Below are 18,626 nucleotides of genomic sequence, written 5' to 3'. Positions count from 1 at the left end.
AGAAACGATGTACAAATGCGCTTTACACAATTGATGTGTGTATGCATTGGGATAACAGTTGTATGAGCCCCTAATAAAATGTTAAAAAAAAACAACTATGGACAAATTCCTATGCACACGGCACATATCTTATTTTTAAGTAGAAAAAACAAAAGGGGGAAAAACACCCGGCAGACCGGATAAATGTCCTCGGCGGGCGGCATGTGGCCCGCGGGCTGTAGTTTGAGGACCCCTATGACACTATTCTGTTTTCTTCCACCCACTTTTCTGTTGTCCATCCCCCAGGGAGGAGGTTATATGTAGATCCTTGCAATCAGTTCCCCCTTTCCACCTCACCCTCCCTCAGCCCTCCTGGTATCGCCACTCTCAGCACTGGTCCTAAAGGGATCATCTGTACAGGATTCCCTGTGTTTCCAGTTCCTACCCCCAGATAGCTTAATCTTCCAGTTTTACATCTTCCCATTTTCTCTCAGGCATTTTAGTGGAACCAAAGACAACACATCTTTCTGAGTCTTACTGACATCTATAACGGCTGAAGCAGTTATTAATTAGCTAAGTCAAATTACATGACCTAGATTGATCATTAGCAAAAATTGGGTTACGCTAGCCTTGCTGGTGTAGTTGACTCCATGTCGGGCTGCTAACCGCCTGCGCAGCAATTTAACCCCAATCACTCCTCAGCAGAAAGTTCAGGTTGTCTGCTTCTATAAAGACTTACGGCCTCATAAATCTGAGGGAGAAGTTCTACTCTGCCCGTAGGGTCACCACGAGGCAGAATAGGCTCCATTGGCAGTGAGGTTTTCAGTAATTAAAAAAATTTTTGCTTGACACGAATAGATATATGTGTGGATCATGATAAGAGTTGTACGAGCCCTCAATAAAATGATTTAAAAATTTTTAAATAACACCTGATAATAATTTGGTCTCATTTCAGAAAAAAACCCTCAAACTCAAGGCTCTTGAACTATGCATATATATTTTAAATCCTTACCATCTAGTGGAAGAATTTTCATTAAATCGAAGTAGTCCTTATCTGTGAAGTCCAGTTTCATGTTTTCCAGAACACTTTCCAGATCACTGACATCTACTTCCTCTCCTAGAGAAAGGACAGAGATGATGATCTCTTCTAATAATGATATCTTTCAGTAGTAGTACCTAAAATTTGAATTTTCCTATCTCTTTCTCAGACTTAGAATTTCTGTTTATTTCTCAGTCATAGGTAACTCGAAGCAGTTAGATAAAAATGTTTAATTAATGAAAGGCTAAACTGGTAAGAATAATGGGGAAAGGAAGTAATGGTAAAACTTAGTTGAAAAATTAACTAATTCCTCACAAACAGATACTTGTACTCCATATTCATTGCACTATTCACAATAGCCAAAATGTGGAAGCAGTCTAAATGTTTATTCACAGAAGAATCTATAAACAGAATGTGGTACATACATAAAATAGAACATTATTCAGCTATTAAAAAAATGAAGACGTGATACACACTCACTACAGCTATGGAAAATCTTGAAAATGGTCACAAAAGGCAAATATTGTATAATCTCACTGATATAAAGCATCCAGAATATGCAAGAATGTAGAGACCAATGTTTATTGGTGCTTGCCAATGGTGGGGGGGAAGGAAAATACAATAATCAGGGATACTGAACTTTTGTTAAAGGTGATCAGATGTTTGGGAATGGTTAAGGATGATGTTTGAGGAACATCATGAACATAATGTAACTGGGTTGTACATATGAAGATTGTGTTTTGTTACTCATTTTTCACCATGTAAAAAAAAAGGAATTTCTTACTTACCTAAAACAGCATCCAATTCTTTCATCAACTTTCTTATTTTGATCTTTTTTTGATCTATAACACAAGGCAAAATATAGACACAAATAATGCGAATATCAGGAAAAAATACATAAATTACTTAAAATACAAAGTCCAGCCTAACCAAAGACTATTTATTATATCTTGCTTTTTTTAAATTTATACTTCTTGGACTTTAATGGCTAGCCCTATTATATGCTATCCAGATTGCTTGGATGATGATGCCTCTTTAAGTAAAATGTGCTTTCAAGTCTTTTGGGTTCATTCTGTTTCTAATGCCACAGTTCTCTAGGAACCACTGATAAAACCTGACTAGTACAGCTGTTAAGTACTTGTTAATGGTATTGTGTTATAGTCTATCATTGAAGAAAGACAATTAAATTTCAGAGAAGGAGCACAATGTATGGTGAACTAAAGCTACTAAATCTTGCTTCAGGCAAAATGGCATGTAGATCAATGTTTTTTAAAGTGGCTGATGCCGCCCTCTGGGGCATGCTGGAATGATCCCAGGAGGCTGTAAAAGCAGATATCTACACTTTATCCTGGATTCTAGGCTATAGTATGATAGTTTCAAATTGTGGTGTGTGTGGGGCTGGGGCATGCTGAATAATTTTTTTTCTGAAAAGGAGACAGTAGGCCAAGTAAGTTTGGGGACCTATGATGAGTCAAAAGATGAGTCAAAAGAGGCTAGTTGGAGGAAGTGTGGTACTCTGTATCAGTAAATAGGGTTGACTAAAGTCAAATCCTGACCCTATAATTGATGGGTGAGCAGAGTAAAGAGTGGTATATGGCATATGTTCTACATTGCAAAAACTAGAGCTTATAGGGGAAAATAAATGCCATTTTTTGAATCATCAGGTCAAATATACTCAGAAACAAATCTTAACATTTGCAGAACAAAAATGTTTGTTGGCCAGTGTTATAAGAGGTTACTGTAATTGTCTAGGTAGGGATAAAGAGGATCTGAATTAAGGATAGTGTAGCAAAGATAGAGTTGGGATATTTTTAAATGGACGAAAAACTGAACTGTTTCTATAGGGTATGAGGGAGCCTGAGAAGAGATAATTGCTGGGTTGTTTCATGAGTAACTCTTTTTGGATATTGGGCTGTTGATAGTAATTTAAACCTATCAGCTATTCCACTGGAGAAAGAGGAGGTTGTTTGCTCCTGTAAAGATTTACAGTCTCAGAAACTCTACATAGGGTCTTTAATAGTTGGAATTAACTAAATGATAATGTGTTTGGGCTTGGGTAACTATGGGTGGGTGAATGTGGCATAAACATCAAAATCAAGAATTGGTAGTCAATTTAATAGGGAAATAGTTTACTTTTTATAGGTGAAAAAATTTAAGTGGAGATATCTCAACAGGCGATCTTTTTAAAAAAACCATTTTATTGAGGGCTCTTACAACTCTTATTACAATCCATACATCAATTGTATCAGGCATATTTGTACATATGTTGCCATCATTCTTTTCTAGACAATTACTTTCTATTGAGTCCTTGGTATCAGCTCCTCTTTTTTCCTCTCCCCCCCTCCACCCATGACTCCTTAATAGATTATAAATGATTTTCCTATCTCACACTGACCACTGGTTCCCTTTCTCCATGGCTTCTGTTGTTCTTCCCCCTGGAGGGGTGTGTGTGGTTGTGTATTGATCATTATGATCGGTTCCCCCTTCCTCCCAACTTCCCCTTCCCTCCTTCTCCCTACCCTTCTGGTATTACTATTCCCATTCCTGCTCCTGGGTTGTTTGTGCCATGAGCTCTTAGCTCTTATCTATACCTGTGTCCATGCTCCAGTCTAGTCTGAAGTGAGAAGCATCATGGGGGTCATTGGGGGGTAAGGAAGCCTCAAGGAACCAGAGGAATATTGTGTATTTCATTGGTGCTTTACTGTGCCCTGGTTGACTCATCTCTTCCCTATAATACCTCTGTGTGGGATGTTCCATTGTCTACAGATGGGGTTTGGGTCTCTGCTCTGACCTCACTGGTTCTCAACCATACAGTTTTGTTTGTTTGTTTGTTAAGGGTCTTCTAATCAGGCAATCTCTTAAGTGAAATCCATTTAGCCACTCTACTGGTTTGAAGGTCATTCAGACTGATGCTAATGGAACACTTAATTTTCACAGACAGTGTTAGACTTTTGGTAAGTCAGTGAATTTATGTTCTTATTGATATGTTAAATTGTCATGTTTGTCTTTAGCCATGTTTTTATACAAGTGTATTTATGACAACTTAATCATTATTTAAATTGAAACTGTAAATGGAAAACAGTGTTTTCTGTAAAAACAAATTTGAATGATGTGGAAAGTTTTGGTAAAGGAAAATTGCTAAAAAGTTTCTGTGAATTTGGTGGGATGAGACAATTATAAAAATAAGGTAAAATTGGGGTCATGATAGTGGTGGGGAGGAAGTATTAAAGAACTAGAGGAAAGTTGTATATTTCATCATTGCTATACTGCACCCGGACTGGCTCGTCTCTTTCTTGTGACCCTTCTATAAGGGGATGTCCAATTGTCTACAGGTGGACTTATGGTCTCTACTCTGCCCTCCCCTTATTCACATTGATATGATTTTTTTTTGTTCTGGGTCTTTGATGCCTGATACCTGATCCCATCAACATCTCATGATCACACAGGCTGGTGTGCTTTTGCCATGTGGGCTTTGTTGCTTCTCGACTAGATGGCTGCTTGTTTGTCTTCAAGCCTTTAAGACCCCAGACGGTATATCTTTTTATAGCTGGGCACCATCAGCTTTCTTTATCACATTTGCTTATGTGCCCATTTTGTCTTCAGTGATTATGCTGGGAAGGTGAGCATCACAGAATGCCGGGTTATTAGAACCAGTCTGCTACCTTAATACTTAACATATAAATATATGTACATAGATCTATTTCCCTACTGTTATATATAAATATATTTACATATGTACATGCCTGTAATTAGAACTCTATAAATGTCCTTTGCCTCCTAGTTCTTTCCTCTATTTCCTTTTACTTTCCTCCTGTCTCACTATCATGTTCAGCCTTGATTCGGGTTTCAGTAATTCCTCTCGGCTACATTGTCCTTGATGAAGCACCACCAGGCATCCTGTACTTTCCTCACCATCGATTTTAGATCATTTGTTCTCCTGTCCCTGGGTTGGTTGACACTCTCCTTTCTTTCCCTCCCCTCCCCTCTCATGTGTTCCCCTGGAATCATCGGTCTGTTGCTTTCTCCTCCAGATTGTATATTCCACCTATCTTATTTAGATAGACATGCAGAGACAATTATAAGCACAAAAACAAGACAGCAAAACAAAGCAACAAAAGAAAACAAATAACAAAACAAAATGATGACAAAAAAGAAAAGTCTATAAATAGATCCAGGTCTGTTTGTTGTCCTTCAGGAATGTTTTCTGGTGGAGTCTGATGGGGTGCCACGCCCTGGCTCCAAAGTCTATTTTTGGTTTTCCCCAGGGACTTCATTGCTTTGCTCCCCTTGCTGCTCTGTTGCATGCCCTTAGTGTTTTGTCCCAGTGTGATGGGGTCAGATCAAGCACAATTCCTGCACTGTCTCCAGTGTTGTCCCCTGTAGTGCTATCTGTCAGTGAGGGGCGTCATGTCTTGTGGTGGGGCCGGCCCTATGGTCCTCTCTGTGCATTGGCTCTTCTGAGCATGAATATCATCCTCGGGGCTTGGTGGGGACTATACATCTTTATGGGAATAGAAAACCTCATCTTTCTCCTGCATAGCTGATGGTGGTTTCAAAATGCTGACCTTTCAGTTATCAGCCCAACTTGTAACTCACTTTGTGACGAGGGCTCCCTAGGAATATTATATTACTATAGTTTAAGGCAGCATTTTTTCTTTTAATTATTGTAAGCCTTATAAAGAAGTCTTTGTACACACGCAGACACCCTTATCTATAAAATGAACCATAAAGTTTCATGAAGCAATATATAGCAAATATTCTGATATTTTCTATTCTTCTCTATCCTAATCCATTATAGTTCACATAATTAATTGACTTAAAGGAAAAAAACCAAACCCATAAAAATGGATTTTAGGCAAGAGAAAAGGTAATTCTGGAGAATATAAATTTGTGGCAGTTTAGAACATAATTTCAACGTAATAAAAGTATTCTTAGAGTTCTCAGAAAGCTCGTGAATGAAAGAAAAGAGGGCTATTCATTACATTTGTCTGTTAGGTGTCACTGCTCAGCTAAGTGAGAGAATCTTTGAATAGCGCGCTGAGTGTGGGAGATAGAGACGTTGGGAGAGGGTTTACAACAAGGTGAACCCCCTTCATTGTAAATCCTCTCTTTCCATTTTGAGCTCTTTTCCATGATCATTCTCTGGTCTAACAAAGGCTTGGTTTCATTTTATGTCATGCTTAGTATCCATAGCAAAGAACTCAGAGTTTAGATTAATGGAAATAAATAGCACAGAATTTATTTTTACCTTATGATTGAGCTAAAGACTTTTTAGGCTTTTGAAAATCTTTGTCAATCTAGTTTGAGACACTCATTTTCAAATCAATAATAATAATAAATAGCTCTTTAAAAGTACAGGGGCAATACAGTGCTCACCTGGCAGATTAAGTTTTTCTGACAGTTCCATGAATTCTTTTTCTGTGACCATGATCCCCATGTTTTCTAAAAATGTATCCAGCTTATTGACATAAACATTCCCTTCTAAGAGACAGGAAAGTGATATGAGAAAAAGTTGAATGATTCTAAATCAGGACTGCACATAGTAGGACTTTCTTCTTTTTTACTGAGCAAGTATTTTCATTGTAATAAAAACCAATTTCTTCTTCTTATTGCTAATGTCTCTAAGATTATTTAACTGAAACTCTAGTCTTGTCCAGAGAAAGGCAATAGGAGAATTAGAACCTTTCCCCTCAAATCTTATGTTAGGAACAAATCTACACAGAAAATATTCATAAAAAGAGTTGAAAAGTTAAAGAGAGATGACTCAATCTTCAACAAAATAGAAGCTATTTTTTTTGCCTGTACCTTAAAATTATTTGTCCTAGCTTTCGACTGGAATTCTTATCTGGCAGCCTTCATACTTCACCTTTTGCCTTTTCTTTTCAGATTATTGTTTCTTTGGGCTGAGTTAGGAAAAGCCCAAGAAAGACTAAAACTTTTGAAGGATAGGAACTTACTAGGTAAAATGCATATGTACCAAAGGGAGCATTGGTAAAGTCTCAATTACATAGAAAAAGAGAGAGAATAACATTTTAAAAGTACAAATAAGAGTCTCAGACTAAGGTCTTTCATTGTGCTTATTACTTACCTTTGAGAAATTTTATCCCTTTCATTAGCCTTTTCTGATGTACTGTTCCATCATCTATAAAATATGGGATGTTTTGGAAAACGCAGTTAGAAAGATTTTAATCTTAATTTTGGAAAGGATTTAAGTCTTTGCCTTTACATTTCCAAAGCAAATAGATAATAGTAAGAAAAAACGTTCACTATCAGTGGTACATCAATGAAATGCACATCTCAACAATGAGATTCCCTCCCCTGGCTCTGTACTGGCAAAAGAAGGTTTTCAAATGCTGCTGGTGGGCGTTCATATTGCAATGACTTTTCTGGAAAGAAATTTGGCAAAACATAATACAGATTTTATTTTGCCATTCTACTTAAAGGAATTTAATTTTAGGACATTTAAGGAGAGTTGCAAAGATTTGCCTATAAGATTTCTCAAAATAAAAGGGCATATATCCAGAGAAAGGACCCTGGAAATAAATATTTTAAACTTTTGACAATAGTTACAACATGGAGGTGGGAATAGAGAAGATTTAGTTTTTTTCTTATCTGCACTATCAATGTACATTAAATTGTAAAGAGGTAAGTTTAAATACATTTATATAAACATAAATATGCTATCTATATCTGCCTGCCTGCTTATCTACCTACTTATCTGTCTGTCTGTATATTCATCTATCCACCTACTCATCCACCCATCCATCCATCCATCTCCTTGCCCACTCACCCATCATTTCATCCATCCATCCATCCATCCATCCATCCATCCATCCATCCATCTACCTTCCCATCTTCTATAAAAGTACTGAAAGGAAATTCATTCAAAATCATTTTTAATTTTCTGTTTTACTTAATCTAATAGTGAAGTTGAGAAATGCAACATTTCCTGTATGTACAGACTCTCCACTCTGGATAAACTAATTATTTTATCCTGAATAAACACATACAATTACTTTATTTAGTATCCTTGTATCTTGTATCTATTCTTGTTTCTCTTCCTACTTTCTATTTTCTACCCCCTTTGCTTTCAAATTTTCTATTGTTTTCACAAATTTAGGTTATAATCAATCTGAGGGGTTGTTTTTCCCTTGATAGCAATGAATAGCTTAAAGGTTAAAAAAAATGTAAATCAGGGTCTAAATGATGACACTATGTTTTTTGGTGTTGCATTACATTTTTAATAGTTTTTAGGCATTTTAAGTTTATTTTAGAATTTTTCACATAGTGCCACACAACCAGACTTTCTAAAAGGCCCTGATGACATCCATGTCTTACCATTAACTGGCAGTGTCTTCAGCAAGTTCATGCGTTCACTAGGTGTGAGTTCAATCTCCAAGTTTCCCAAAATATTGTCAAGTTTATTAATATCAACTTTCTGTCCTTTGAAAGAAGAAAGGAATATTCACAAATGGTGATTTGGGACTATAATAAAAATCTAAAATAATAAAAAAACTGGTTCATAAGATGTTATTTTCACTTTAATAATCTCATATGTTTAAATAGTGTTTAAGAATAAGTGAAATAAAACTTATTTATTAGTTATTCATAAAAAGTGAAAGTAAGCTTATTGGCAAGACATCATAGCATAGGAGAAAATAAGATTAGATTTATGTAATTTTGGTTTATCTAGTCTATTTTTAAGTGTTGAGTTATTGGATTGTTATTTAATGCAGTTGTATCATCTTATTTAAAAGTATTCACTTCTCTATTCGTTTACATTTTGACTATTTAAACCAGCAGTTATGAACACAAAGCTTAAAGGAGGATCTGAGTGAAAGTGCTGTGGCAAAGTGAAGATCATGTGCAAGAAGAAATAGCATCAGTTATTTGTGTGAGGGAACATAGAAGCAGTGTTGCCAGACCTTATAAAACGTGGCTGTACTTTGGACTAAACACATGTGTGACCAACTAACACTGTGAAGATCAATATATTACCAATCAGTGCTATAAAAAATATTTTTAAACTCAAGCATAGCCATTTGTTTATTTATTTATGTCACTATTTTTATAGCTCAGTCCCAAATAGTTCAAAGTCAAAGGCAGAAGAAAAGTTGGGGTAACTATTTCATTATAAATATGTAAAATGCTAGCCTTAATAAGTTTGTGATATAATACTGTCCAAACACCATGCAAAATGCAATATAGGATTATAATCAGCTACAAAGGTCTTAATACTATCTTACCTGTAAAAGCCTTTGCTCTATTCAGCACCTTTTTCAGATCAACCTTACCATTAACTACAAGACAAGAAAGAAATCGAATAGAAAAATGACAATGAGACTAAGAAAATTATGTTGCACACTTGAAGAATTTGGTATTATTTATCTTTTGTCACAAATTTAGCATTTTATTTACCCCCTTCATGGGAAGATGGCATTGTGGTGACATGGGAGAAAAAGCAATCTCCTCCTGTCAAAATGATAGCCTTGGAAACACTCATGGGGCAGTTCTGCACTATCCTACAGAGTTGCTATGAGTAGTCCCTGGAGAAGAAGATCACGCTTGGCAAAGTAGACGGCCAGCAAAAAAGAGATGGACTGACACAGTGGCTGAAAGCTTGGGCTCAAACATAGCAACAATTGTGAAAACGGAGTAAGACCAGGCCGTGTTTCATTTTGCTGAACATAAGGTCAATACAAATTGGAGCCAACTCAACGGTACTTCATGACAAAAAATCCTTCTACTTAGTTACTAAAAGGAAAAGAAAATGTTTTTCATTTTTTTCTAGTAGCAAAATAATATTCCATGTGAATGAGGAAATCTAGATATAACTTAGGGATCATGGAAGAATAAAACTGTATTTATCCCATAAATTCAATAAACTTTCCCTTTTGAGTACCTACAAAGTTCCAGTTGTTATTGTTAGGTGCTGTTGAGTCAGTTTTGACCCATAATGATCATGTGAACAACAGAACCTAACACTGCCTGGCCCTGCGCCGTACTCACAGTTGTTCTTATGTGTGAGCCCAGTGCTGCAGCCACTGGGTCCGTGCACCTCATCGAGGGCCTTCCTCTTTGTCACCGTACCTCGACTTTAGCAAACATAGCGTCCTTTTCCAAGGAAAGTACGTGAGGTGAAGTCTGGCTACACTTGTTTCCAAAGAATATTCTGGCTGTACTTCAGATGTACAAATATAGATAAAGTACATGGTCATAATAAAAACTTCAACAAAATAAGGATTTGTTTAGTGGCCACATTATCAAATCATAACTCTAAGATCTAGAGATATAATGAAAAAGAAAATTAGATAGGAGATTAAGAACATACTTCTTGATAATCCTTGCACCAGTTACAAGCTAACTAAAGAAGTAATGCATCCGAAAGCCTTTCTTGTTGAAACTCAAGGAAAGGCACTTTGAATGAATCCATTACTCACCCATGATTTTATAGAACTATACCTTGGCATTTGGAAAATACTCTTTCATGAGTTATGCAGGTTTTACCAATATGTGTATTTTTGCGCTCAGTATAAAAAAACATACTTTATAGATCACTAGAAATTTAATTTATCATGAGGGAGGGGGGAGCAGGGAGGGACGAGTAAAAATGAGGAGCTGATGCCAGGGGCTTAGGTGGAGAGCAAATGTTTTGAGAATGATTATGGCAATGAATGTACAAATGTGCTTTACACAATTGATGTATGCATAGATTGTGATAAGTATTGTATGAGTCCCTAATAAAACGGTAAAAAAAAAACCAATGCCAAAAGAAAAGACAAAAAAAATTAATTTAAAAAGTTTTCTGAAATTTACTTTTGCTTAAAAGCTCAAATTTTATTACAAGGGACAAATGCAATCAATTGTTTTCTTTGAAAACAATAGCAAGGAATTTGAGCAATACCCATTAATTTCTAGAATATTGTAAGGAACATAAAGAAATGGTGAAAAGAGAAGCAGAGGGCAATCTTGAACCCTTGTCTCATTTGCACAGCCAACTAGCACGAGACAGGATGGGTTCTTCTAATAGACTTGAGATTCCTTCCTAAGCTTTTCCAAACACCTTCTTGATATCAAATACACATCTTTAAATAATTGTATAAGACTGTTTGCTTCCCTTACCAGGTTCAATAATATCTAAAATGCTCACCATCAACTGGCAGGTTTTGTGTCAGATCTTTTAGCTCCTGTTCAGTGAGGTATGTGCCCATGATTCTTAAAAGTGCACTAATTTTACTGGCATCAATCATCCCCCCTTATGAAAAGAAAGACACATATGTGAAAGTTAACATTACTAAAAGATGAGGGTAAGTTCGCAATTTTTCAAAATTACGTTTATCTGTTCTTTCTTAAGTGCACTAAGAGTCAATAACAGAGTTAAACTTTTAGGTTGTTTTCATTGTAACCTCCATTATAGATGCACCTATTGTGAGATTTTAAAGGTGACTCAGTCACTTTTTAGGAGTTACGGCACTATTAATTAATCCAACGTTTCTAGTAACATTTGTTTTTATTGTGTTGATCCCTATCATTTACTTTCAGTGATGCTGAAAGATTCTGGTTTTCCATTTCCTTTTCACAGACCATTTTGTCTTAGCTAAAAAGGAAGTCACTTTCAATAAAACAAAGAGTGCTCGTACAAACGGTGTGTGGGTATGGCAGGATATGGCACGGGAGGGGGAGGGAAGCACAGGCATTCTGTCCAGGCACGACCCTCCAGAACCTGCTTCTTGCCCTGCTCTCTAGGCTTATGTCCCTTCACCTCCTTGGAGTCTTTCAAGCGCATTTTTTTGGTATGAATGTCCAATTAATAGTCTTTGCTTCTGAATAAATAAAATGAAAACATGCAAATTTGCTCTTTACTTTTTGCTGTGCAACCTGGGCTCATTCACTCTATTTCTGTTGAGGTTTGGAAAATCCCAAGAGAGCATGGGGATTCTTTCCAAGACACAACAAAAGGAATTATGTCCTAAAGTGGGACTGACCTAAAAAAGAAACTACAGTATGTCATAGCTAAAGTGTTAGATGGTCAGGTTCATCATCTAATTATAGGGAAATAGTAAAAGTAATACACATGAGGAGCTCAGATTATCTATGCTACATTAAGTTTCTCACCATTAAGAAACTTCATGCCATCCATCAACCTTTGCTGATAGACCTTTCCATCTTTAAGAAAAAGAATTATTCAGATTACAGAAGAGCAATGTGGGGTTTCAAAGACAATATAAATCCAGTAATTTCATGAAGACATACTTTGTGAATTACCTTGGAAATGGTCTCATTCACTAACAAATAATAAAATTGTAAAGAGTAGGAAATGTTTTAACTTTAGTAATATAGGGAGTTAATACTGGTACTTTACTTTGCTGAAAAGTTTATTTTTCTTGTCTTTTATAATGTTTTGTTTTCTTCTAATAGCCACTTCTCCCCCACCCCCCCATTTATTCTGACTTAAATTTAAGATCTCTTAGTAGATTCAAAGTGATAAAAGATATAACCAAACCCTGATGATAAGAGTCAGGATGACACAATTATTGATTCTCAAATTAAAAATTTAATGGTATAAGTAGTATTTTAAGATATAATTCCACTGCCAGCAAGTCAATTCCAACTCATATGGCCCCTACAGGACAGATTAGAATTGCCTGTTAGGGTTTCCCAAGCTGTAAATCTTGACTGAGGAGCCTTGGTGGTATAGTGGTTATCCTTTGGGCTCTGATCCTATCTGTGAGGTCCAAAGTTTGAAACCACCAGCTACTCCATGGGAGAAAGACAGGGTTTTCTACTCCCTTAAACAGTTACAGTCTCACAAACTCACAGGGGCAGTTCTACCCTATCCTATAAGGTCGCTATGAGTCAGCATCAATTTGATGGCAGTGAACGCATCTCTATCTCTCTCTCTATCTCTATCATCTCTACCTCTATCTATCTATCTATCTATCTATCTATCTATCTATCTATCTATCTATCTATCATCTATCTTTACTTGAGTTGAAAGTCTCATCTTTCTCTTCCCCGTAACTGCTGGTGGTTTAGAACGGCTTACTTTTTGGTTAATACCCCAAAGCGTAACCCATTAGCCACCAGATCATTTCAAATTGTGCAACTTGGATTATTTTTGGCAAGCAATCAAATAGAGTTCATTTGAAACATTTTCACAATTAAGCAACACATTATTTGGAAGATTACATTGTAATTTGAAATACTCACCATCGATTGGAAGATTACTCATCAGTTTTGAGAACTCTTTATTTGTGAGTTCTATCCCCATGTCACCTAGAAATGTTTCTATGTCATCAACATCAACCTCCTTGCCTTCAAAAGATAGCAATTGTTACAAATGAGATGTTAAATAACTAGTTATCCTAAATTATAATAAAAGCTTCTATTAATGTTTCATTATCAGATCCAACTACTCAATGCAAAATAAAGTCAAATGAATCTGTCTGACTATAGTTATAGCAGAAAATGAAACTGCTTATTGCTTTAATTTCAATAAAAATAGAAACAAGATAGTGGTAATCTCTTTAATTTTTTAGTGTGAGAGGTTGCCATCAGGTAATAAAACTTTAATACTTTAAAATTTCACTAGCATTTATTTTAGCAGATATTTTTAGCAAATATCTTTGATCAATCTGGAAGAAATGAACTTATAAGCCTTGTTAACAAAATTCAGCACTATGTTTTGTTGCTAAATCATCAAAAAGCCAAAACCAAATCCTAGGTATTGAACCCCAATAATTTAAAATTGCATAATTTAAAATGAATATCAAATAACATGCGCAATGTAAATGTAAAGAATCATAATACTATATATTCAATGACTTCTTCCTCACCTGTAATAGCTTCTACTTTATCCATCAATTTTTTCATATCAACTTTCTCATAGGCTGTAAGATAAAGTTTGATGAGAAGTAAACAATAATATGAACTAAAAAAATAGGATAAGAGGTTCTATTTATCTAAAATATAAGCAATGAAAATAAATTCCCTCAAAGAAGGGTCACAAGGAAGAGATGAACCAGTCAGGGTGCAATATAGCACTGATGAAACACACAACTTTCCTTTAGTTCTTTAATGCTTCTTTTCCCCCTCTATCATGACCTCAATTCTACCTTACAAATTGGATTAGACCAGAGCATGCACACTGCTACAGATAAGAGCCTGAAACACAGGGAATCCAGGATAGATAAACCCCTTAGGGCCAAAAAAGAGAATAGAGATACCAGGAGGCAAAGGGGAAGGTGGGGGGAGAATGGGGGAATCAATCACAAGGATCAACATATAATCCCCTCCCAGGGGGACGAACAACAGAAAAGTGGGTGAAGGGTGACAGAGGATGATGTAGGATATGAAAATAATAATCTATAACTTTCAAGGGTTTATGAGGGAGGGAGGGGGAAAAATGAGGAGCTGATATCAAAGGCCCAAGTAGAAAGAAAATGCTTTGAAAATGATGATGGCAGCATATGTTCAAATGTGCTGGACACAATGGATTAATGTATGGATTGTGATGGGAGATGTAAGTGTCCCCAATAAAAGTATTTAATAAAAAATTCACTACATTATCTTACTGAACAGGAAAAAAGAAGTGAAGACCAAGAGCTGTGACTTGAGCCTTAAAAGCTGGTGGTGAGCAGCCATCTAAGATGCAAGTACTGACTTTCCCTGTCCAGAGGAAAGAAGAGTGATGAAATAGCCAAAGACATACTGAAACATTTGGTGCAGCTGACTAATGAACTACGCAAATATTAGCTGCAACAACCCCGAGACCAGAAGGACTAGATGGTGTTGGCTACCACTACCAACTTCTCTGAAAAGAATTACATCAGGAGATCCTGCTAAAGTGGGAGGAAAATATGGAGCAAAACCCCAAATAATAAAATAGACCAGGTGAAACCTGTAAGATCCTTTGGGTCTGGAACTGAACTTGTCCCCATGTTAGAATAAGCAACCATTTAAGATTAGGGGGGGAAAAAAAGAAAGAACATTGAGAGAAGGTAATGGCATATTTAGGGCATTGTAATGGATGAGGTGAAACAAAATATAAATTATTGAATAGAAAACTGATGATGTATTCTGTAAACCTGAATCATATCAAATAAATAAAATGAGGACCAAGATTTCATAGTATATGAATAAAAACAATTAGAAAAAGTTCAAAAGCTTTACCCCATCCATGTAATGAAGGTAGATTCTACCTTAAGGAGGCAGCTCTTTCTCAATTGCATTTTGAGTCTCTTGTATCCTGAGGGGCTATCTTCTGGTACTATGTCTGACAGTATTTTACTGCTACTTACAAGTTTTTCAGTGGCTAATCCTTCAGGAATTATTCCTTCCTCAGGAAACCCATTCCTTCTTCATCATGGGTTTTAACTACAGGTGACACTGCCAACATTTGACATTCTGAGGCATAATTTCCAGCATCACAATATGCAAAGTACAAAAAACTGATGGACGAGTATCCAAAATACACACAGATGTGTAAACAACCCAATTGAAAAATGGAAAAAAGTCTTGAATAGACATCTCTCCAAAGAAGATATACAAATGGACAAATATGACCTGAAAAGATGCTCAGCATCCTTTATCATTAGGAAAATGTAATGTAAAAACACAATGAGATACTACTCCAAGGCCACTAAAATGACTATTACTAAAAATAAATAATGAAAATACTAAGGATTGGTGAGGATTCAGAGGAATTGGAATCCTCTGTCACTGCTGGTGTAACCATTTTGGAAAACAGGCAGTTCTTGAAAAGTTGAACATAGAATTCCATTACTCAAAGTCTCCTGTGGAGCAGCTTGCTTTTGAAATACTGACCTTGAGAGTGAGGGTAGCATTCCAATTCACAGCCACTATGCCACCAGGGCACTTTGAGGGTACCACTAGGGCCCTTTAAGTAACTACAAACCCTCCCCTTAGCACCAGCACCTCTTGTGAAATCCCAGATGTATGAAGAAAGAGATAACAAATTTTAAAAGAACAGAAATATAGAGACATTAAAGTATTTTTTTACATTAGTTTCTTCTGAAAGCTATTCAGATGTTCTCTTAGTGCAGAAAATGCACGATCTCTCTCTCTCTTTTTTTTTTCCGTCAAGGACTATGCTTTGATCTCTTTAATATAACAATGCTTTCCATTATGCTTACCATTACTCAGAGATTCCTTTAGCTGATCAAGCTCCTTTTTCGTAAGCTTGACATTCATGGCTTCTAAAGCAGTATTCAGGCTATTTAAATTAACCTTCCCTCCTTGGGAACATGAAAGAAAGAGACAAAAATTAAATAGTTCAAAAATATTAAAAATATGTTCATATAAGTAGATTATTGTCCTTTCCTACCAGGCATAAGGACCACATGATTATATGTGTAAAAATGAATGAATCACAACCTCAGATAGTTATTAATATTTTCAAGCAAAGAGCAAAAACTACAATAGATTTGTTCAACTCCCTTGAAGCCTAAAAGCAGAGTTGGAGTTACAACTAGGAAAAAGTTAGGTGGGGCAGAGGTTAAACAACTGGAACTAGAGAACACTAATAAGTAATCTTCACAAAGAAGTAGAGATTGTAATTGTTTCTTAAGATCTCAGGGTTTTTCTCTGTTTCTGCTCAAATTATAAAATACTGATCAATCACAAACCTTTTTCTGCTATTTCTTCTTTGTCTTTGTTTCTGTTTATATATTCTCCTCACCCCACCCCCAACCACCCAAGGAGCTTTTGAAAAATGCAAGTCAGCACAGAACTTCTAAGATAAAGTAAAGGCTATTACTATGTAAAACACAGATGCGAAACAAAACGCAAATGTAAAATATATTCTATTGATATAAATATAAATCTTGAGGATGTGAAAACATATGCCTTCTATATGTTGTGCTTCTTACTCACTTTTATTAGACTTCACATGCTTCAGCACCCTGTTTTGAAACACCATTCCATCATCTGTAAGAATAAGTACAATTTAACTCTCTGGAAATTGATATGGAAATTTATGAAAACATTACTACTTTATGATTTCAGAAAGACACATTTTAATATCTGTTTTTTTAAGTTAGTCTATTTAATATTCACCCAATACTGACATTTAAGAATGGAAATGCTTTTCACAGTGACCAACTGTGCATTCTTTGATCTGGAGACATTTATTAGCTTAGCTCTTCCATAATAAAACATTAAAAAATATAAAAATATTATCTTCTCATTTATATTCTATTGCTATCCTATTCTTCTCTTTTTTGCTCACATTTTAAGCATAACAATTTGAAGGAATAATATTTAGACCACTCTAAGATGATGATGATTCTCATATGAGGTTGCAAGACAGAATTTCTTTTAAAGTTAAAATTAGATTTCTATGAATTTACGGGATTTAAAAAGAGAATTGTGCTGTTAAAAGACTGGGTACTGCTTATACAGGTCTATGAAATCAAGTTCCTGGGAGGTATAGTAGCATTTATGTGGCTTACCATTAATGGGCAATGCTTTCAACAGTTGCCTGGTTTCTGTATCTGTAAGCTCAATCCCCATATTTTTGAGAACGGTTTGGAGGTCATTGGAATCAATATTTTCTCCTTTGAAAATACAGAATATTCATAGGTAAAATATAAATGATCAAAATATTTTCAAATTATTTAGATACTACTTATACTATATTTATATACTATTGTCTTTTCTTTAATATTAAAATGAAGAGGAAAGAATAAAAGAAAACCAAATAAAATGACCCAAACATACAAAATAGAATGTATTTCTTAATATTAGTAAGTCGGATGTATTAACAATAGTGGGAATAATACTAGCCAGCACACAGAGAAAAAAAGTGGTGTAGTGGTTAGGCATTGGGCTATGAACTGCATGGTCAGCAGTTGGAAACCACCAGTAAGTAAAGCCTCGGTTTTCTACGCTTGTAAACAGCGATAGGCTGGAAAACCACAGGGGGTGACTGAGTCAGCATTGACTCAACAGTGAATTTTTGGAGAAAGAGAGATAGCAAGTATAAAAAATATCACATATATGACAGGATTTCCCCCTTTTTTTTGGTTAAAACTATGAATAGCTGTGCACGATGGACTTACTACTTTGGCCCTTTCAGTGTGTTATTCTGCCATTTAACGATGTTTGGGTCCATAAATACTAATGAAACTAAATAATTAAAGACTTGTTATCAAGAAATTGTTATTTTCCTACCATAGATTTACTATTTCAATGTCATTTGCTTTCTTATGACATATGTTAATCTTGTAGACATGGGTCTGCCTTTGTTAATGAGTATTATAAAATGTTTTGCCTATCACCAACTCCCATTGTTTGTGTAAATAGTGTCCAATCACTTAAGAGTTTAATTTGTAGAAAACAACAATTCACGTATTAAAATCTGAAGCTAGCCCATACTTATATAAATTGCTTCTTTCAACAGTGTATTAAATTCTGTAGCATTGGCTATATTAATGACACTACTAATAGAATTGTCTTATGCCCCGGGGGATGATTAATAATGTTCTATATCATAAGATGACAGAGACACATATGAAAATGAATATATCTAAAATGAATCATATATATATATTTAATATATATATGTATATATATATATATATAATCC

General features: G+C 35.5%; 1 protein-coding gene across 1 annotated transcript; it reads right to left on the bottom strand.

Annotated features, from left to right (window-relative positions):
* Nucleotides 1-7,315: 7,315 nt before the first annotated feature.
* Nucleotides 7,316-16,231, bottom strand: LOC123522715. The gene is made up of 8 exons (XM_045299477.1): nucleotides 16,174-16,231; nucleotides 13,855-13,908; nucleotides 13,229-13,333; nucleotides 12,134-12,184; nucleotides 11,169-11,273; nucleotides 9,265-9,318; nucleotides 8,357-8,461; nucleotides 7,316-7,404 (listed from the first exon to the last, which is right to left on the bottom strand). Exons 1-8 carry the CDS (start codon nucleotides 16,229-16,231, stop codon nucleotides 7,316-7,318), a joined length of 621 nt encoding a protein of 206 aa, XP_045155412.1.
* Nucleotides 16,232-18,626: the final 2,395 nt, after the last annotated feature.

Source organism: Echinops telfairi, unplaced genomic scaffold, assembly GCF_000313985.2.
Source record: "Echinops telfairi isolate 266 unplaced genomic scaffold, ASM31398v2 ScPeMD7_7458;HRSCAF=8496, whole genome shotgun sequence".
NCBI lineage: Eukaryota > Metazoa > Chordata > Mammalia > Afrosoricida > Tenrecidae > Echinops > Echinops telfairi.
The sequence above is the reverse complement of the archived record's forward strand: the minus strand, read 5'-3'. Positions and strand labels throughout refer to the sequence as shown.